The 21965-nt window shown below is 38.2% G+C and overlaps 3 protein-coding genes across 4 annotated transcripts; 2 read left to right on the top strand and 1 right to left on the bottom strand.

Moving 5' to 3' along the window:
- Nucleotides 1–107: 107 nt before the first annotated feature.
- On the bottom strand, nucleotides 108–4673 carry LOC103951698 (SEC12-like protein 1). The gene is made up of 10 exons (XM_009363144.3): nucleotides 4426–4673; nucleotides 4162–4262; nucleotides 2661–2793; nucleotides 2454–2545; nucleotides 1952–2051; nucleotides 1759–1831; nucleotides 1550–1670; nucleotides 1004–1123; nucleotides 687–757; nucleotides 108–584 (listed from the first exon to the last, which is right to left on the bottom strand). Exons 1-10 carry the CDS (start codon nucleotides 4609–4611, stop codon nucleotides 388–390), a joined length of 1194 nt encoding a protein of 397 aa, XP_009361419.2. The 5' UTR covers nucleotides 4612–4673; the 3' UTR covers nucleotides 108–387.
- Nucleotides 4674–4938: 265 nt separating this feature from the next.
- LOC103951697 (probable U3 small nucleolar RNA-associated protein 7) lies at nucleotides 4939–11071 on the top strand. 2 transcript variants are annotated; one of them, XM_009363143.3, is made up of 9 exons: nucleotides 4939–5079; nucleotides 5509–5609; nucleotides 5934–6002; nucleotides 6084–6173; nucleotides 6450–6582; nucleotides 7429–7547; nucleotides 8207–8274; nucleotides 9060–9108; nucleotides 9840–11071. In XM_009363143.3, the coding sequence occupies exons 2-9, from the start codon at nucleotides 5556–5558 to the stop codon at nucleotides 10875–10877; spliced, it is 1620 nt and encodes a 539-aa protein (XP_009361418.2). In that variant the 5' UTR covers nucleotides 4939–5079; nucleotides 5509–5555; the 3' UTR covers nucleotides 10878–11071. The 2 variants fall into 2 exon arrangements, with proteins under 2 accessions (XP_009361418.2, XP_009361417.2); XM_009363142.3 differs by having other exon boundaries at nucleotides 4945–5079; nucleotides 5515–5609.
- A 1019-nt stretch (nucleotides 11072–12090) lies between these two features.
- On the top strand, nucleotides 12091–21353 carry LOC103951696 (probable phytol kinase 1, chloroplastic). The gene is made up of 5 exons (XM_009363141.3): nucleotides 12091–12534; nucleotides 19691–19758; nucleotides 19891–20022; nucleotides 20124–20239; nucleotides 20555–21353. Exons 1-5 carry the CDS (start codon nucleotides 12226–12228, stop codon nucleotides 20854–20856), a joined length of 927 nt encoding a protein of 308 aa, XP_009361416.2. The 5' UTR covers nucleotides 12091–12225; the 3' UTR covers nucleotides 20857–21353.
- Nucleotides 21354–21965: the final 612 nt, after the last annotated feature.

Genomic DNA, 21965 nt, shown 5'->3' with positions numbered 1-21965 from the left:
CTGTTATTGTCAATTCAAATAGGCCAGCCTGAAAAGAAACAACACATAGGCAGTAAAAACCCGATGATCATCGGGAAGTCTGGTGTGCGCGGTCCACTCCCTTACACATGAGAAGAAAAATCAAAATTTATTTCGTAATCAAGAACGTCTCTTAGTTGTACGAAAAAAAGTTCATACACAACATTCATTCACAAAACCCCGGGATTCCCAAGACAAATACAAATCAAATGTGCATTTTGAAAAGCTAGACGCTTCTCTTCTCCGTTTCTGTGAATGCTGCATAGACCACTACAAGAATACGTTCTGCGGGCCTCAAATAACTGGCATAGTTTGTGTCCAGTCGCCGATGCTACTTTCTGTGGTTTCTACAGAATGGATGATAAGTCATCACATATCCACCGGACCCCAAATATTTCTATCATCAGAAGATGGAGACTCTCTTAAAAATGCTCCAAATTGCGGTCTTGCTGGTTGATTTCTTCCAAGAGGGAAGTTCCAAAATGAATCAGAGTTCTCAAAGAAGATGTAAAATGCGACAGCGGATGCTAAAAACAGCCCTAACAGCACCAGATAGATCTGCCACTCTGCATTTTTTGAAACAGAGGGTAAACAAAATTGTCAACCACATACGCACACGCACGCTCACACACACACACACACACACACACACACAGGGAGAGAGATACCTTTCCAATCTGCTGGAACAGTTAACTTAGTCACCACAGCTCCCCATTGATTAGAAGTACTAAGCACAACCCTGAAACCAAGGAATATGTTAGTCTAAAAGAACCAAAAGGGGAGCAAATTGCAGATAATTTTTTTGTCAGGTGACAGATACAATATCTAAATATACTACAAAGACTCGTCTCAAAGTTGAATTTCATTACACATATCAAGCAAGGGTTAGTGCTCATTCCAATGCAAAGTATCAAGAATCAAGACAAATGTTGTTCAGCGAAGACCAACAGAATCAGGATGTGTAGAACTCGTTGGAAAGCCTTACCTTTCAGTTGGACAGAACTCCAAAGTTTCAATGCTTGTTCCCAGATGTAGCCTCTTACTCCAGTGGCAAATTTCCATTTTCTTAACTTCCACCACGCATATATCACCATCTTTGCTTCCCCTTCAATTTTATGATTAAACAAAAGTGCACATTAGCCAAAGTGATATCATAAACCATGTTACACACGCGGCATTCTCAAATTTACCAAGTCATCAGAACATTGTCTCCTAATGCTTTGTTACTCATCGTAGAATTGAAGAAAGAACATAATGAATCACTTTGTTTTGATAAATAAATAGCAAATTGAATATACGGTGTCCTCCCTCTTGCACGTGTGTGCATGAACAGCGAACGAATACATGTGTAACCACAGCAATATGTGTGTATCAAGTTATAAGTATCGACAAACCTTCAATAAAGTATCCACCTACCAGCAATCTTTAACTTTCAAATCGATGCACCAGCGTAGAAATTTGTTGTCTAACAAATTGTCAAATAAAGCCTAGTACTATAAACAAAGGATCAAATGCAAAGTTAAGTGCTTACAGTGCAAGATATTTCCCGTCTTTGCTGACAGACATAACAGAAGCAGACTTTTTAAGTAGCCGCTTATGCCCAATTTTACTCCATGTACTTATGTCCCAAACTGCAGTGAAAGCTTTATCGCCTGTTTGATTCATACAAGTACATTTAGATGCCAAGAAACAATAATATAGCAGTCTAGATTATTTGCTTCACAGTTCAGAGAGGTAAACCTTTTTGAACGGTGCAAAACAGAAAGGGTTTTGTCCCATCTTTAGAAAACCGGCATAGTTCAATCTTTTCATCCTGCACAAATAAAACCCCGAACATTAGGCCGATCCGACCAAAGGAAGAAAAAACAAATATTATACCAATATAGAAGAAAATCCACAATATATATTCAAAAGTTAAAGAAATCATCCCTACCGAGTTGCGAGTCAAAGTAGTCAAAGGAACACCATCTTCCAGCTTCCATATTCTTGCTGAGCCATCAGTAGATGTTGAAGCTAAAAACTCGGTGTCTAGGCTAGAATATAATATGAAAATAGATCCGAATATTCAAAATCTAGAATAGGACATGTATGGAAGTCGTCTTACAAATAAAATTAAGTCAACAGACAAAAGAAAAAAAAATCCGTTAACGCCTATTATTTTTCATTATATTACCAACTCGTAATTTTTTATACTAGATTTAATCACGACAAAGATGTTTCAACAATGAGTTCAGAGATTCTTTGATGAGTGGAATAAATACTGCAAGAAGGCATAAAGGTGTTCTTCTACATAACTACATTGACGTTGTTTAAAATACTCAACCCTTTTTACAGTCATATCCCAATGCAAGGAGATGAAAAAAAATATCGGAGTTTATAAATTTTTTTTGTTTATAGGTGTTGTCCTGCATAAGCAAAACAAGCTTGTTTCTCACCTGAAATCCATATCACGCACAGAGTTATGCGCATTTGGTTCATCTAAGATTATTCGCAGGCTTGGCCACTCCAAAATTCTCAAATGCCCATCCTATAGTTGATCAGGACATAAATAAAAACATGTTTGGAACAAAATAAAAATTAACTAAAATAGAAGCACAAGAAGTCAAATTATAACAATAGGGGAGTTAAAGTTTATTGCTTACCACACCACCAGTAGCCAATTTAGATCCATCAACACTAAAAGCTAGACACTTCTGTGGACCGATTCCTTCCAGAGGAGGTAGTTCTTTTGCCAACAGCTTTGCAGTTGATTCTTGGCCATATAACTCAAACAATCTGCAATCACCACAAAAACCTCATTCAATGGCTAGTTGTGTGGGAGGTATTGACACACTAGCTACTTAAGGAAACAATACTAGTGGTGGTCACATTTGGCTACAAAACTTCAGCTAAAATGTCAATAAACGTACAAGCTAACACAGGAGGAAGAGCATAAAGAGAAGACGATGTACTAGTCCATGAACAATAGTAAGCTGGACATGAAATTCATAGAAAGTATCATCATCATCCTTTTGATTCTCTATTCATATGAAAATTATGTTCATTGGTTTCAGTGGGATCAAAAAATAAAAAACAAAATAAAAAAGCAGATATATCAGGCCAATACAGAATCGCTAAGAACAAGACCAAATTATCTTTTGGGTTCTAAATTCCAACTGGCTCAAATGACTAAGATATCCTTTCCAATGAAACGCAGGAATATATTTCACATATCCGTGTACCTCGTTAATCCTTTTGCAGCACTAATAGTATACTTTAAGGGAAGTGATTTTCCCAAACCATTTTTAGCCTTTTACACACTCCTCTTAAATCATGGCCGTTGATTCCGTTTGATTTATCCAATTCGCTGACCATAAAAAAAGAAGGGTGTGAAAATCACTTCCGACTTTTATCATAACATTCAAACTGTGAATCATGTGGTAAACTTTTTAACAATCAAACAGAGCGCTACAGTTTGTCCAACAACATCAGACAGCATTTCCATGTCAAAGTTGAGTCCCTAATTAGATTCCAAACTGTTTTGTGATACCATAGGATGTGAAGGCTTCATTGAGAAATTCACTGGTTAGAGAGAAGAGGATCACTTTAACTATCACAAGACCCAATCCAAACTTGGTTTATAGTGATGATCAACATTGCATATCATATTGTTAGAACATCTACTATTGTTTAACCTCTACCACGTTAGACATACAAAATGATAGAGATTACGTTGATTTTGTATGGGTCGCACATGTGTCACATGTCAAGGAAAAAGAAAAGCTCCAAGGGAACCATAAAATGGAAATTTCATGCTCACACGAGAATGACATATCCCTCTGCACATGTAAACCTTCAATTTGATCATAAGAAACATACTAAATTTGAACAGACCCCACAATCTTCTCTTTTGAATATCTTAACAACTCACCAAACCTAAATATTCTAAGAATACTAATTCAGTATCAAATTTGAAGATTAATTACAGTTAAGAGCAAGATTTAATCATCATTATTTAATTATCATAACACTATAAAACTTATAAAAAATAAAATAAAAAAAAATAAAAAACCCAGAACCGACAACAGTAGGATTGATATAAAGCAACAAAAAAGTTGATAAATTTGGAAACATAAAATATAAGTAGAAGAGAGAGAAGCTCACTTGCAGACACCATTGGAGGTAGAGCAGACGATGTCGTCGCCGCTTGGGTGCACCGCAATCGAAACTACATCACCCTCCACTTCTTCAAGCACATATGTGCTCTACAAACAATCAAACCACCAAAAGAGTCAACCCCACCCAACAGAAAAGTCAAACCCAACCTTCATTCGAGCTCTCTTATGTTAACCCCTCAAACAAAACAATAAGTACCCAATTCACAGAGATTACAAAAAACACAGATTTTAGAGAGAGAAAGAGAGAGACCAGGGGAGAGGAGGAGTGAGAAGTGGTCTTGGGGTCGAAGGAGAAGATCTCGAGAACTGACGAAGAAGAAGAAGGAGAGCCCTCAGGCCTGGACCTCCCGAACACCACCCAACTGGCGTTTTCGGGCCGCCGGATCCACGACCCGCACGTGACCGGACCCTGCTGATCGGACCCACCACCCGCCATTCAATTCTATTTCCGAGATAGAGAGAGACAGAAAAACAAAGAAGGAATTCAGGAATTCGTTTTATTATTATGTTGTCGTCGTTTTATAGAAGGAATGAAAAGGTCGAAATCGAAAAGAATCACGTTGTTGTCGTTGTGGGTCCTACGTACGAATGTACATCAACGGCGGTGATGCTGATGACAAAGTTGTTGGTGGAAGTGGAACAATGTCAACGCCCTTGTCCAATTATCGGTAATGGATATTCGCTCAAAATTCTACGCCTTTTATCCTTACACATTTCTGGGATTGGGCCCAATTAAGGCCCATTGATAGTTTGGGAACGGCCCATATCCAACCTTAGGCAATTTAACATTTGTTTCTATCAGTAAAACCCCTGCCCTAGTCCGATACAAAAACCCTACCGTTCTCTCCTTCTCCCTCTCCCTCTCCCTCTCGAGCAGCAACAACTAAATCGCAGAGTCATAGAGGTATTGCTTTGGTTCATCTAACGTTGTATCAGAGAATTCATACCAACTGTCGGATGATGATATGTCCTGTCAACATTTCCAATCTTGGTGTTTTGTTTTTTGCTTGCTCGTTATGTTCTAGTGTCTTGTTGCGTAGTTCTTTGTCTTATGTTTCTGTTTAATTTCTTACGTTTGTGATGGGGGGTAAGGTTTCTATTCCTTCGATGCTCGAAAAATCCCGGAATTTGATTATCTCAAACTCCGTTGTTTTTCTCGTGCTTTTAGTGTTCATTTATAACAAATTCACCATTTGAATTGGGTTGGTTTGTGGGTGTGCCGCGTGAAAGATGTGGTTTTTCAAGCTAAAAGATTTATGTGCACCAGTTTATCTTTTTTTTCTTTGGAAAAATAAAATTTGAATGTCGTCGTTGAATGGTATTGCTCATCAAGTTTCAGGGTATTTTGCGTTTGAAGGATACAAAACTGCTGTAAGCTAGATGGGTGTGAAACAAGACGGTGGCACTATTGACATTGTGCCTGCAATGGAACAGGTACGCGTGAAAATCAACTGATTATAATTTTATTACGGAAATCAACTGGTTATATTTTTTTGTAGCAGTCCCACAAGATCTGCTTGCAGTCATGGTTCTACTCAATCTCATCGAATATGTTTGTTAGATGTTTTGTTAGGTGGAGATTTTCAAGTTTTGATATTTTGGTATTTTAGTTATGATGGCTCTGGATTATGCTCTCACCTTTTGTACATTGCACTATGTAACTCACCAACGTGAGACGTGAACTCTAGGATCTTATGTGCACATAATTTTCTTAAAAGGGGAATGAGAAAATAAAACGGGCAGTACCTTAATTTGCAGGAGAAGATTTCTGATGAGTTAGATAAGAGAGTGAAGAAGTTTCTTAGAGGAGCAGAAGCAAATTTGGAGGTATGGCCTAGAAACTTTGAGTTTTCATGAAACTTATGCGTGTTTATTTGTCACTGCATCTTGGATTTTTTGTGTTTTCAGGGCTTGAAAGATAAGAAATTGAAGGGTCAACTTGCTGTTAGAGAAGAATTGTATGGAAAATCTGCACAAGCTGCTGCCAAGGCTGAGAAGGTGATTTGTTTTCCTTAATGTGATAGGTTGGTCTGTTCAAACTTTTACGGAAGGGGAAAGAATCTTACATAGAGTCATGCTCAAGCAGTAGACTGGACTTTGTACACTCTCTTTTCCAGTCGTGTACTGTTGTATTACATTTTTCTCTGACTTACTGGATTTAGTTTATACAAGCGATCTTCTACATGAAATCTTGCTTCCCCTGTTCTTTTAGTCCATGTAATACTGATAACAATTGATTTGAATGTTTGTTTTGTTTTTTATCAAAATTATCAGTGGCTTCTTCCAAGTGAGGGAGGCTATTTGGAGGCTGAAGGCATAGAGAAGACATGGATGATCAAACAAGAATCAATTGCTCGTGAAGTAGATATCTTAAGCTCAAGAAGTCAATATGATATTGTCTTACCAGGTTGAAACCCAAGCCTTATTATTGATCTCTAATGATGTTTTAGTCGGTCAGAGTTTTTCATTAAAACTTTGTTGTTTTCCTTATTGAAGTTTAAATTTTGCATGGATTGTATCTGGTGCGTCTTTCTCATATCAGTTGCGAAAATTTCGGTTCACCTGGTCTAAACAAAACTAGTCTGTCTGAATTTTTCATTGAAACTTTATTCTTCACCTTATTGAAGTTAAGAGGTGGCATGTACTATATCTTGTTGTGTGTCTTTCTCATATCAGTTATGCAAATTCTGGTTTAGCTGGCCGAAGAAAATTTAGGTTTAGAATGACCTGAACTTGGACTCAGATAGTTCCTTACTTTTTTATGCATTAGCTCTTATCATGCAGATGACTCCATTTCATGTTATTGTCGTTGTCTAATTCACTTCATTGTACACCAATTTATTTAGTAATACGAACCACCTGAACCACTGTTATTTTTGGTAAGACAAATTCTTTCTTACAATCCATAGGCTTGGGCTTAAATTAATTACTGAATTGTCTGGATAACTGTGCCTAAATTGTTTATTTTGAACTGCCTAATTAGGAGCCAGTCCAGGATATTGAAAACTCACTTGACTATCACATGGCTGCTTAAAAAACTACTAGGGACATAACTTTCATCTACCAATTCCAATAGTGAACGGAATATAAAATGCAAACAAATTCAAATAAAAGATAAGCAACTAAAATCCGAAGCTGACTACAACACAAGCCAAGGTGGTTACCCGTTAGGTCTTGGGAATGCCTTGTAAATGCTCCCGTATCACTGAAATTACTCTAATATGTGTAACTGAACTGTAACTCTTGACTGCAGATCTCGGTCCATACACGCTGGATTTCACCTCAAGTGGTCGATATATGGCAGTTGGCGGACGCAAGGGCCATCTGGCTATTCTAGACATGAAAAATATGAGCCTGATCAGAGAGATTCAGGTATCTTGGGCAGTATGAGTTCAAAATAAAATAGCCAAACTATAGTTTTGACACTGAGTACAGATACTTTCTCAGCCTGATGTTGTGACCTTGTGTTACACAAAATTGTCCATCTCTTGCTGTATTGATTTAGATGTGATCCCATGTCCTAGTCTTCATATGTGAAGTTTGAATATATTAGTGGTGAATTTAATGGCCTAGATAGGATGCTGAACTTTGTAACAAGCATTTTAAGTTTTTATTGTTTGTTGAAACTAGTTACCTTCTGTAGTTTGTATAAAAGTTGTGGGAAGAAAGAATGAAATTCATTATGCAAGTATATTTTAAACAATTAATCTTTGCACCTTATCAAGTTGTGTGATTGTTAAGGTTTGAGTCAAATTATTGGTTCAATTTCATTGGAGTTTTTTATTGTCTAAATGTGAAAGTTGTGTTTTGAGTCAAATCATCGGTTATATGTCATTGGAGTTTTCTACTGTCCAAATGTGAAAGTAGCATGAAAGTTGTGTGATTGTTACGTTTTGAGTCAAACTATCGATTAGTGTGAAACATGTTTTTCTCTGTGTTTAAGAATATGCTGGAGTGTTGGGAGCTTCTTTTATTTGTAACTCAGGGTTTGACTGGAACATTAGACCGATTACCCAATTGTTTTTGTTCAGGTTAGAGAAACAGTGCATGATGTGGCGTTCTTGCACAACGAATTGTTCTTTGCTGCTGCCCAGAAAAAGTATAAAACTGTTTTATGCACTTAATGTTATTTATGTTGGTAATCTTTCAACATTTACAGGGTAGATTATGAAATGGCTGTTATAAATGGAAATTTGCTTCTGTTGCATGTGATTGTATTGCCAAACATCAATATCCCTGTCTTATATTTGTATTTATTTATTTTTGTTTAGAAAAACGGATGACTACTCAGATATTTTTAGAACCTGCTCGTCTACCTTTCAACTTACATGTTGGTTCAGTGAGTTATACATTTATTTTGCAACCACATTTTTCTATTCTTGGTGGTTGTGTGATGATGAATTTTACTCCCGTTTTACATACACTGAGTTGGCCAATGATCTCCATAAAGAGGCATTCTTCTTGCTAATTAGCAGTGCTTAAAATATTTTACTCTGCACTTAATGCTACTACAATCATGATACAGGTGCAATTCTTGGTTTATGTTGCTCAAAACTATTTTGTCATTGTACTTATCCTTCTGCTTCTATTTCCAAACAAAGTTCTGTAGGGCTCATCCTACTGTACTTATTCAACCGTTATAACACTCATGTTTCTTAACAACCCATTACAATCTATCGTGTTTTTTTGGGTCATATACAGCTTATTTTGTCTTGCAACATGAATGTTTACAAGAGTTGGATTTATAAGCAGCCCGCATTTTGTATTCGGTATCTGTAGTCTGTACTAGTTTATGTTCTTCTTAAGTTTTCCTGAATGTTGTTGTGCTACATAAGATTGATGTTTATCTTATTTAGTATGGCTAACCATTTTAATTAACAACAGGTATCCATATATTTATAATCGCGATGGTACTGAGCTTCACTGCTTAAAGGTCAGTATACAGTAATGAATAGATTGTGTCTCAACACTGGGCTCACAATCCTGCAATCGTTTTAAAGGCTTTCCTCAACTATTAGCAACACATAACTAATTACTCTAAATATTGCAAGTGCAATTTTCATTTCCCATGTCTCTGTTTGAGTTGTCTCATCACAATGTATGTATTATGAACCAGCTAATCAATTATTTCTTGACTTACGTTTCTGACGAGTCTGTATTATAGATGGAGTAGAGTTTTAAAGCTCTCCAGATAGGTCTGTGATGGTCTGTGAGAGTTGAAGCATTTTAAGATTGCTACATTCTTTCCTTTCTCAGACCATAATCTGTGATTCCTTGTCTTTTCATAAATAGATGCGTAATCTATTCTCAGTTCACAACTAAAAGAAATTTTCTGAACTGTGATTTGCCGCTGTAAAAAGCACTGGTATTCTGTTAATATAGTGGTTAAGGTAAATTCTTAGGCAGATCAGGTTAAACATGTCAAGTAATAGGAAATGAAGCCTCCATAAATGGGCCAGAGTCTTTAAAGTCAGTTGCGTACTTGCCTTGATTTTATGTGTAATTGTGCTCTGGACCTTGAGTTCTAGGAATCAGTGCTCCTCATATATGTAATATTCTGACAGACCAAAGAGTTCCTTGTGATCATGTTGTCTCCCTTTATAGTCAAGTGGATGATTTCAGATGCATCGTTATGGAACTAAAGTCATACTTCTTATCATTTAGGAACATGGCGCAGTTTTAAGGCTTCAATTTCTGAAAAACCACTTCCTCTTGGCATCAGTAAACAAATTTGGGCATCTTCGTTATCAGGATGTAACAATGGGCAGGATGATAGGTAGTTACAGGACAGGCTTAGGCCATACTGATGTGATGCAGGTGAATCCCTACAACGGGGTTGTTGCTTTGGGTCATTCAGGTGGTAAAGTTTCCATGTGGAAACCTACAAGCTCTGCTCCCCTCCTGCAGAGGCTGTGTCACAAGGGGCCCATCTCAGCGATGGCATTTCATCCTAATGGCCATCTCATGGCCACAGCTGGGAAAGAGAAGAAAATCATGCTTTGGGATTTGAGGAAACTTCAGGATGAACCAATTCAAACTTTACCGGGCCATGCATCGACTTTGGATTTCAGTCAGAAAGGTCTGCTTGCTCGTGGGTGTAAGTCATATGTGCAGATCCTGGGAGATTTTTCTGGGTCTCAGAACTACGAGAATTATATGGGCCATAGAATGATTAAAGGTTACCAAATAGGAAAGGTGTTGTTTCGACCTTACGAAGATGTTCTGGGCATAGGGCACTCCATGGGGTGGTCTAGTATTCTAATTCCTGGTTCTGGGGAACCCAACTTTGATACCTGGGTGGCGAATCCATTTGAAACATCTAAACAGAGAAGAGAGAAGGAAGTGCACTCTCTACTTGACAAGCTCCCACCTGAAACAATCATGTTGAATCCCACAGAGCTTGGCACCGTGAAGACTCAGAGGAGGAAAGAGAAGCGAACAAAGGAGGAGAAAGAGGCAGAGATGGAAGCTGCTGTGGAAGTTGTCAAGGGCATCGAACCGAAGAAGAAAACAAAAGGGAGGAATAAGCCGAGTAAGAGGGCCAAGAAGAAGCAAGAGATGATTGTGAGTGCCAAGAGGCCTTTCTTGGAGCAACAAAAGAAAGAGGAAGAACAAGCTACTAGGAAGAAGCAGAAAGTAAGCGAGCAAGTAGAACAACCAACAGCTTTGCAACGGTTTGTTCGCAAGAAAGCAGCTACATGACTGCTAATCTAGGTATCGTTTCTATGTTGTATTTTATTTATTTCAATGTTACTCGTCAATGATTTTTCTTTTTGTATTAGAGGTAGAATGTGTTGCAAAATTTTGTTTTCGTTTTAGATATTGGAAACTTCTCCTTTTCTGTAAGAAGATAAACATTCGAAATTCTATATCCCGAAGGGAATGTTTGTTTTCTATTACGAGTGTTATTATTGTTCTAAACTACACTAAGCGGAGGGATATGATTTGAACCCGAGACATAGGAGATGTTTGATAGGCAGAATTAAGAATTCAATCCATGTTTGCTGGCTATGAATTCGGTCAATGTTTGGTGGTTATTCGGATTGGAAGGTTTTTCTACTATGCACTGTGGAGCATGGTACCGTTAGAGTCTTGGGACGTTTTGAACAAATACAGAAAACAGAAATCCTCCGCCCTCCTAAATTCTATATTATACACCGGAGCATGGTAGAATTTTTGCAGATTGATTCGTGAGTCTGGTTTTACTCTGACCTGCTTTGCACCTGCTTGATCTTTTTAGCCTCTGTTCTTTTGGTGGGTTTATGCAGGGCTATTTTTCAGTCACGTATGCTTCTCAAAATTGAACCAAATCAGAAAGCGCTTAATCCGTTGGATTCATATGGTTCATTCCAAATTTAAAGTGTTTGTGGTACTGGTTACGGTGCATCGTCGGAGAATGATAAGGAGAACCAGAAAGTAGAACAAAAAAAACGCACAAAGAAAAAGATTGCTATCGTTCCACTAGTTAGAAAGACCCAAATGACCAAATCATGTTTACAGACTCATGATTTCGAAAATGACTTACATAACACGAGTATAACGTTATGGAAACATTATGTGTCAATGAAATAAAAACATAAAGTTTTTTTTCCACGTACCTTTATTTCATTAGCATTAGACACCTTGTGATGATGACCTTGTGCCACATAACTTGTCATCCATTATGAGAGTATTTTTGTTCACCACCCTCACTTCGGTATATAATCATCATGCACCTAATCATTTACAATATGTCATTTTACTTAACCTAATCTTGGTTAAGTTTTTTTAAAAATAAAAAAGTATCATTTAATGCAAAAATTAACTAACTGTGGATTTCAAACCCAAAGCATTTAATTGGAAGAAAGACTTGCAATCCGTGATTTATTACTAAAACATCAGCTCGTGGCAAGTTGGTTCATCATTTAAAACAATATGCCTACGCCGTAAAGACAGTTGAGCTTAATGTGACACTCCACACTGAATTCTCACTTCTCTCTCTCTCTCTAATTTCTCAACAATTAGTCAGTCAGTCTCACTATCCAGATTCCAAATATATCGATCCAGTTTTATGACGAATCTCTTATCCTTCACCCCAACCACTCCTCTTCTCCGCCACCTCTCCGTTTTCTCTGTCGTGCGCCGTCGCCACAACCCCACCACCCTCAAGTCTCCACCACATACCCTCTCACAGTCGCCTCTGCACGTCCTCTACCGTGCGCCGCACCCTCCCCCACGCCCCTCCCGCTCCGTGTCCGCTCTACCCTCCCCCGCCGATGGCCTCATGCAGGACGCCGGAGCCACCGCCGTCGTAATCGCTGGCGCCTACGGCCTCGTCCTCTGCTTCGATAATCTCACGCAGCGAAATCTTCTCCGACAGGTGATTTTGCTTCCTCCCATTAATTTTCTTCATGTATTGTTTACCATTATTTTTTCCATTTTATTTAAAATATTTTTTATTTTATTTTTGCTACTGTTGGTCATGCACAGTTGCGTGGATTGTCAGCCTTCTTATTTACATATTTTTTTCGTGTCATCCTGTTTGTGTGGTCACGATTAAACCACGTCAATATTTTATATTCTTATTATTTTTATAAAAAATTAATATAAAATATTAACGTGGTTTAACCGTAACAACACATTATAGAAACGTAGGAAAAGAGTAGAAATAGAAGGGCAAACAATCCACCTCTCTCCCTTCCTTCTCTCTCCGTTTTTACTGACGACAACGTGGCACATAGTTTGTTTTTAGCAAGTGAATAATAGGATGGTTGTCTTGCTTGTCAGAAAATAATATGAAAAGAGAAAGAAAAATAATGGTGCTATAAAAAGATCAAAGTTAGAGGAATAACTTTTTTAATGGTAAGTGCAAGGTAAATTTAAATGCCAGACTAAAACTATAGCACAGGCAGATAACAAATAAAAGCAGAGAAAATAGATGATGTTACTGATATTTTTCTCTCGTTCACTTCTTCTTTTCTTTTCTTGTAACTTAAAAACATGCGGAGTGCTCTATTTATAGAGCAACTCCAAACTGATGCAGTTAATGCATTTTGAAATTTTACGACACTTCGTCTGACTATACAATCTCTATGTATTCAACTTTCACTTTGCATGGGCATTGAAAACTTATGCCCATGCTAAAGACTTTTGCTAACATACTGTGTGGGCATTCATTGCCATCAGACTTTTCAACACTCCCTCTTGGATGCCTACATATCAACGTGAGTTGTCTCGTTAAAACCTTGCTTCGAAAAACCCAGTGGGAAAAAACCATAGCGAAGGAAAAAGAGTACAACTTTCCTGGATCGTTGATATAGTGTCAAGTATGCTTATGTTGCCTCATTAAAACCTTGATAGGAAAAACCCAGTGGGAAAAATCCTAATCGAAGGAAAAATAGTACAATAAGCATGTATCATGGATACTCCCCCTGATATGTATCTCCCCCTGATTCCGCATTCTCCAAATTTAGCTGTTTGGTAAGTCGACGTAATCCGATACCTTGCACTAACTTCTGAAATGTGCACTTTGGTAGATATTTGGTGAACAAGTCTGCCAGATTTTCATTTGAACGGATTTGTTTGACTTCAATAACTTTAGCCTTCTGAAGCTCATGAGCACTGAAAAACTTTGGAGATATGTGTTTAGTCTTATCTCCCTTGATGAATCATTCCTTCATTTGGGCAACACAGGCTGCATTATCTTCATGGATGACAGTTGGATTGTCTGTCTTCGAAGTTAGAACACATGAATTCCGGATATGATGGATCATTGATCTCAACCAAGAACATTCACGACTTGCTTCATGTAAAGCAAGTATTTCTGAATTATTTGAAGATATAGCAACTATTGTTTGCTTGGTTGAGTGGGCTTTATGAGTGGGCTTTATGCGGATCAGAGAGGAAGCCAGCATTTGCATATCCAACAAGGACCTGGTATTGCAATACATCTTTGATACCCTTCCAATGGCGAATTTTTGGAGTAGAGCTATACCTTGCTAACAAGTTAACTGAAAAAGTTATATCTGGTCTAGTACATTATGCTAAATACAACAAAGCACCTACTGCACTCATATATGGTATTTCTGGACCAAGGACCAGTTCATCATCTTCTTTTGGACGGAATGGATCTTTCTTAATGTCCAAAGAACGAACGACCATTAGCGTGCTTAGTGGATAAGCCTTGTCCATACCAAATCGCTTCAGAATTTTTTCAATGTAAGCTGATTGGTGAACCAAAATTCCACTAGCACAATGCTCGGCCTGCACAATATTTTGTTTTTCCAAGGTCTTTCATTTCAAATTCGCTTTTCAGATATTCAGCAGTTTTATTGAGCTTTTCAGGAGTCCCAACTTGATTCATATCATCAACATATACTGCCACTATAGCGAATCCAGAATTGGATTTCTTAATGAACACACAATGGCAAATAACATTGTTGATATACCCTCCTTTGATCAAATACTCACTGAGACGATTATACCACATTCGTCCAGATTGTTTCAGACCATACAATGATCGCCTTAATTTGATCGAGAGCATACCTCGTGGTTTATTACTTGTTTCAGGCAACTTAAGTCATTCTGGGACTTTCATATAGATGTCAGTATCTAATTCTCCATATAGATACGCAGTGATAACATCCATAAGTCGCATGTCAACTCTTTCTGAAACCACTAAACTTATTAAGTAACGAAACGTAATTGCGTCCATTATAGGAGAGTATGTCTCCTCATAATCAATTCCAGGTTTTTTAGAAAAACCTTGTGCAACGAATCGAGCTTTGTATCTTGCGATCTTCTTTTTCTCATTTCGTTTCCTTGTGAATACCCATTTATAACCCACGGGGTTTACACTAGGCGGGGTTTGGACTACTGGTCCAAAAACATTCCGCCTTTCCAAGGAATTTAATTCTGCCTTGATTGCATCTTTCCACTTAGGCCAATCCTGTCTCTGTTTGCATTCATCAACAGAGCGGGGCTCAATATCATCACTTAAGATGATTTCAGTGGCTACTGCGAATGCAAACATATCATCGATGATTGTTTCATTCCGATCCTACAATTCATTTGTACATGCATAGTTTATGGAGATTTCTTTGCTTTCATGTACTTCTGTCTCTTCAGGGACATATGTCTCATCAAGGACATTTTCTTTTTCTGAAAGTCCAGAATCATGAATTGTGGATGTAGCATTCATTTTCTCTTCTTGAATGACTTCATTTGGATTCAGTTGTGCCCTCGACTTTCTCTTTCGAAGGGCTGAATCTTTTGAACCTTGGGGTCTACCACGCTTTAGGCGTGCACCAGATAAATCATTCGCTGCCACTTTATTTTGTCCAACAGGGACAACAATTCTTGCAGGTGCATTTGCAGCTGATATATGTGATTTTGTCACTTTCATAGCATCATTAAATGCATCTGGCATTTGATTGGCAATGCTTTGAAGATGAACGATCCTTCTCACTTCATTTTCACATTGAATGCTGCGAGGATCAAAATGAGACAAGGTGGGAACAACCCATGTCAGCTCTTTCCGTTCTTCTGGAACAGTCTTTTCTCCCCCTAACAACGGAAGTTATTAACTGAAGCCGCTTGAACAATACTTCTGCTAAACCATTTTGAGTATGGACATGAGGAACAGGATATTCAACATTAATGCCCAATGTCATGCAATAATCATCAAAGGTTTGAGACGTAAATTCACCAACATTATCAAGTCAGATTGACTTAATGGGATAATCTGGGAACTGTGCTCGTAACTTAATTATCTGAGCAAGAAGTCTCGCAAAGGCTACATTTCGCGTAGACAAGAGACAAACATGTGACCATGGGTTGATGCATCAACCAAAACCATAAAATATCGAAATGGTCCACATGATGGTTGAATAGGCCCACAAATATCTCCTTGAATTCTTTGCAGAAATGATGGGGATTTAGCATTAACTTTTAGTTGAGATGGTCTAATTACCAACTTCCCTTGAGAACAAGCTTTGCAAGGGTTATCATTTGAGGCAGCAATGTGTCTGCTCACTAATGGATGTCCATTAGAGTTGGTAATGATCCTATGCATCATGGTAGATCCTAGATGACCCAGACGGTCATACCAAAGCATGTAAACCTTTGAATCAATGAACTTTTGGTTCATGACAGTATGTGATTCAATTGTCCTTATGTATATATAATATAATCCACTCGACATACCACGCAACTTCTCCAATATACGCTTTGGGTATCATTGGAGGTAATGCATAGATACTTCACATTTTCTGCACTTTTTTGTTTCAATGTGGTATCCATTTAGACGTATGTCTTTGAAACTCAACAAATTTCGGGTAGATCAAGTAGCATACAATGCATTCTGTATGGACAATATTGTTCCATTTGGTAACATAATCTGGGCTTGCCCTGAACCTTGAATTACATCTGAAGGTCCTGATATTGTTGTTACTCCTACTCTTGTAGGTATTAAGCTTGAGAAATACTTTTGATCACGAAGTATTGTATGTGTGGTTGCACTGTCTGCAAGACAAATATCTCCGTCATTTCTCATGTTCTAAGAATAACCATAGTTTTTATCCATGCTCTCTGAGTAAGAGAATCAGAATTAAAAGCAAGTTATAACAAGAAAATTTACATGCCACTTTTATTTAATCTGAAATACTACAAGTTCAGCATAATAAAAGTACATTAATGATTCAATTGGACCGGTATACTTCATTTCCCCTTTCCATAATAAAGTCTGGAACATCTAGATGAGTTGTGTTCAACTGCCCTGATAAGTCAAACACTGGATCAGATATATCTATTGGTCTAGCCTGGTCGAGAAAGTTGGTCTTAACACCCTTCTCCTTGCTGGAGGCTTGATACAGATCCACTAGATGTTTTGGGGTACGACAAGTACGCGCCTAATGCCCATTGCCACCACACCTATAGCAGGCTCCTTCAGAGTTTCTAGGAGCATTGTTCATATGAGCTTTGCCTTTGTGGCGATTCGCATTTTTGAAGCTCGGACCTGAACTATGCCTCGGAACCTGGTTGTGAAACTGAACTCCATGATTCTTGCCTTTCCTATTCCATTGACCTCGCTTGTGGCCACGTCCTCGTTTATGATTATCACCATCAAAGGATGTGGCGTTCACTTCGAGAGAAACAACATTCACTTCTGAGAATGGTGCAGATCCAGTAGGTCGGGAATGATGGTTTTTCATCAGGAGCTCATCATTCTATTCAGCTACTAAAAGCACAGATATCAGCTGGTTGTACTCAGTGTAGCCTCGCGCTCTATACTGCTGTTGCAGGAACACGTTGAAGGCATGAAATGTGCTGAGAGTCTTTTCCAGCATATGCTCCTCAGTAATAATATCCCCACAGAGCTTCATCTGAGAGGTAATTCTGAACAATGCAGAATTGTATTCTGCCACTGACTTGAAGTCTTGGATCCTCAAATGAGTCCACTCATAGTGAGTCATTGGAAGAATCACCGTTGTCTGGTGATTGTATCTGTTTCTCAAGGCATTCCGGAGAGCTAACGGATTTTCAACCGTTAAGTACTCGCTCTTTAACGCCTCATCAAGATGGAGGCGAATGAAAATCATAGCCTTTGCCCGATCTTGAGAGGATGAGTTGCTTTCTTCCCTGATGGTATCTCCAAGATTCCCTGCTTCCAGATGGATTTTGGTATCGAGTACCCAGGTCAGGTAATTCTTCCCGGTAATATCCAGGGCAGCAAATTCAAGCTTCGCCAAGTTCGCCATTTTTTTTAAAATTTTTCATTTTGATCTTCAGGCCAAAATGATAAGCACTCGAAACTTCTAGCTCGAGATTTTCAGGGTGAATGAGAAGGGCGATTGTACCGCACCATTCTCATTGAAATAATGTAATATAGAATGGGCAATTATTCCGCACCACTCAAGTAACAGGAAAATTAAATATGCAGAGCAGTGTGGGCGATTATACCGCACCACCTAAAATTGCAATGAAATTAAACAGCAGGTAAATTTATAAGCAAGATAGGGTGGGCGATTATACCGTTCCACCTAAAATTTGCAGTAAAATTAAATCTGCAGTCCAAAATAGACGATGATACCGCACCGTCTTGGATCGCAGTAAGAATAAATTTGCAGTTCAAGATGGGCGATTGTACCACACCATCTTGGATTCGAGTGAAATTAACATAAATAAATACTGGGTTAGTAATCAATCTCTACACCAAACAAGTAATCAAAGATGTATGTAACCGTTAGTTGGAGAACTAAGAGCAGGCATGGAGCAAACAGTTCCTCGCGAGGGTATACTGCGCAGTTGAGGCAGAGAAAGAAGATGAACAGTAAAAACCTTAAAGGAAACATTTTTTTTTTCTTTCGTTCGTTCGGCGAAGAGAGATGAGAGAATAATTATATTTAGAGACTCGTGCTGATAACGTGTTATAAAAATGTCAAAGTTAGAGGAATAACCTTTTTAATGGTAGGTGCAAGGTAGATGTAAAATGCCGCACTAAAACTATAGCACAGGCAGATAACAAATAAAAGCAGAGAAAATAGATGATGTTACTGATATTTTTCTCTCGTTCACTTCTTCTTTTCTTCCTTGTAACTTAAAAACATGTGGAGTGCTCTATTTATAGAGCAACTCCAAACTGATGCAGTTAATGCATTTTGAAATTTTATGAGACTTCGTCTGACTATACAATCTCTATGTATTCAACTTTCACTTTGCATGGGCATTGAAAACTTATGCCCATGCTGAAGACTTTTGCTAACATACTGTGTGGGCATTCATTGCCATCAGACTTTTCAACAAATGGCATAACCTTCGATTTTCATTTGAAGGTAGAGGTGAATGATTTTTCCTTTTGAGAGAATTAGAAGCCTATAAGGGGATTAGATGCAAATAAAACTTGGAAGAGGATCCTCTCCTGAGCATAGGATGGGGATCCTCTTGACCACAAAATCCAGACCGTTTAATTTTAATCCAACGGTTGCAATTATTATAATTTTTTAGGAGACCCCATGTTTAGAGCTGTTAGATTAAAATTGAACGGCCCAGATTTCATGATGAGGATGATCCTCATCCTATGCTTAGGAGAGGATCCTCTTCCAGAAAATTTGATTGAATTTAATGTTTCTTTAACGAGTATTCCATCTTCTACCTTTGAGTGGGGCACAACTTTTCCATTTCTTCCTTCAACGTACCTTGAATATAGTGGGTCCCATTCAATCCAATACCAGAGGAGGACAATAAGAAACGTTAATTCTAAGATATGGAGGAACTTCGGTATTGTTCATAAGGGGCATAAGTATAACCCAATGTTTATACAAGAAGAATGAACCAAACGACAAGCTAGACAATGGAGAAAATAAAGGAATTAATCAATCAACGGAGTTAACTAAACAAAGAAGTAAATTTTGATGAAACGAGAGCTGGAGACAATGGAGGGATCCCGTCCTTCTAGCATTACTCTTTAAATTGTACACCTAAATCATTAGTAGCATGCATTGTTGTTTACAGTTCTTCTTTGCTTACTTTGAATGCAGAATTTAAGCAGAAAATTGGTGCATATATTATCTGGGATATTCTTCATGCTTTCCTGGCCAATTTTCAGGTATCCTTTTGCTCCTTTGACACAAAATCTCTTGTACTGTTTCTTGTTCATTAATTTATACCACCAGTGGACAGTGAGTTCTACAAGGTTCCCTGACTACTTGAGCTGATCATCGCTTTAATCCTAGAATAGCACCTCAACCAATGCTCGTTACTTTGCCTCTGTGGTTCCCCTTGTCAATTGCTTGAGGCTTCTTCTTCACGGCTTCTCCTTGGTCCCCAATGAAGGACTCGTCAAATCTGTCACGAGAGAAGGAAACCCAAAGTAATTTTTTGTTTCTAAATATTTAACCTTATTCTATGAAGCTGATCATGTCTATTTTCATAAAGGTAGTGTGCTTTTGACTTCTGTTTTCACATCTGCAGGGAGTTGCTTAGAGGTCCTTTGTATTATGTTCTCATATTGATCTTATGTGCTCTTGTGTTTTGGCGTGAGTCTCCAGTTGGACTGATCTCATTGGCAATGATGTGCGGCGGGGATGGTAACTCCTCAAGTTTCTCCATCATATTCACCTGTCTTTTACACATTCTTCCATACAACCATTGTGTCTGTCTCTCAAGAAGAACTTACATGCAACTGGTTTACTACCACTCTCTCTATCTATATCTGCAACCCTCATAGTGAACCCGTTGCTGGAAAGTTTTGGTCTTGTCTCTCTGGTCCGGACATCTCATGTGATGAGAGAGATAGACAAGTGGTTGTATACAACTCATGGTGCGGAAGAAAAACCCCTGTTAATTTTCCTCCCTCCATTAGTGCAATTATAACCATTTCAATTTCTCTGTTGACTTTATAGGTGTTGCTGATATCATGGGAAGAAAGTTTGGGTCGATAAAGATCCCTTATAATCCAAAAAAGAGTTGGGCTGGTAGCATATCGATGTTTCTTTTTGGGTTCTTGATTTCCATGGGGATGCTCTATTATTACTCCTTTTTGGGATATTTCGAACTGAATTGGATCCAGACAGCTGAAAAGGTAGCGTTCGTTGCTTTGGTGGCAACACTTGTGGAGTCTCTTCCAATTACAGAGGTATTAGATGACAACATATCTGTTCCATTGGCAAGCATGGCAGCAGCATATTTGAGTTTCTCTTTGTAGCTTGTTTGTTCTACTCCAATTCATCTCCCAAATTCCATATCATCTGGTTCGATGATTCATTACGTACTATGGAGATTAGAGGAGCAGAGGAGCAGCTGTCGTCGAGCTCTGCAGGGACTGCGACTGCATACATAGTCCAAGCCACATTCCTTGAGCTCTATGGACACATTAGCAATGACATACAGCAAAGCACAAAACCAACCAGCTTTGACTTGGGTAAGTGTCTTTGTTAACAATTTTCAGTGGATACTGTATGTTCAAGATCCGATCAATTTTGATTGGTGTTGGTATTTTGGCGGATTGGGCAGCCGACCTCACTTGGTGGGAAAAAGTTTTATTGTTGTTGTTGGATTGGATCCTAAAATTCCAAAACCGAGAAGTTTGGATCAGATAGCAGATTTTCTTCTAATTCTTGCACCTCTAATATCGTTTGTATTAGTTTTATCAAAAAAAATGTCGTTTGTATTAAAGAAAAAATCATGGAAAATCTTCTCGCATCTTATTTTGTTATTCTCAAGAACATACATAAATATAGATCGAACACTCTCTCATCTCTTTGTATTTAACCCACCGTGTCCTGTCAAACACTCTCTCATCTCCCTAATCCAGCTTTAAAGTAATTAAATCACATGAAATAAAAACAAAAAAGCTCTCTTGATAATCAGGTGATAAATAAATACACGGTCACTCATTCTTAAATTTAATATCAATGGTAGTGAATAAATGGTGGGCTTTAATGTTTTATTCTCAATTCTTGATGTTAAATCCAACAGTAGGTGACTAAGAGAACGACAATGTAATGTATTAGCAAAGCTACTTCCTTGTACAATACTAAGTACTGGTTTGGGATTTACTTGATTTTTCAAAAAGCAGCTGTGAAAAAAAAATCTGGGTTGCAAAATGAGTTTGGTAGTGAAAAATCTGCTTTTGTTCAAAATTATGGGCCAAAATAATCAGAAAAGCCGAAGCAGCTTCTCAAAACCGGCTTTTTTTTTTCACAGCATGCGGATGAGCGGTAACCACTTAATGGTGGTTACTAAATGGCAACAGCATCCTCACATATTTAGCAAAATGTGTTCGACCCCTCCCCAATTCCTCTCTACGAAACA

Source organism: the organism of the source record quoted next, unplaced genomic scaffold (assembly GCF_019419815.1).
Source record: "Pyrus x bretschneideri cultivar Hongxiangsu unplaced genomic scaffold, Pyrus_bretschneideri_v1 Contig24, whole genome shotgun sequence".
Taxonomy (NCBI): Eukaryota; Viridiplantae; Streptophyta; class Magnoliopsida; order Rosales; family Rosaceae; genus Pyrus; species Pyrus x bretschneideri.
The sequence above is the reverse complement of the archived record's forward strand: the minus strand, read 5'-3'. Positions and strand labels throughout refer to the sequence as shown.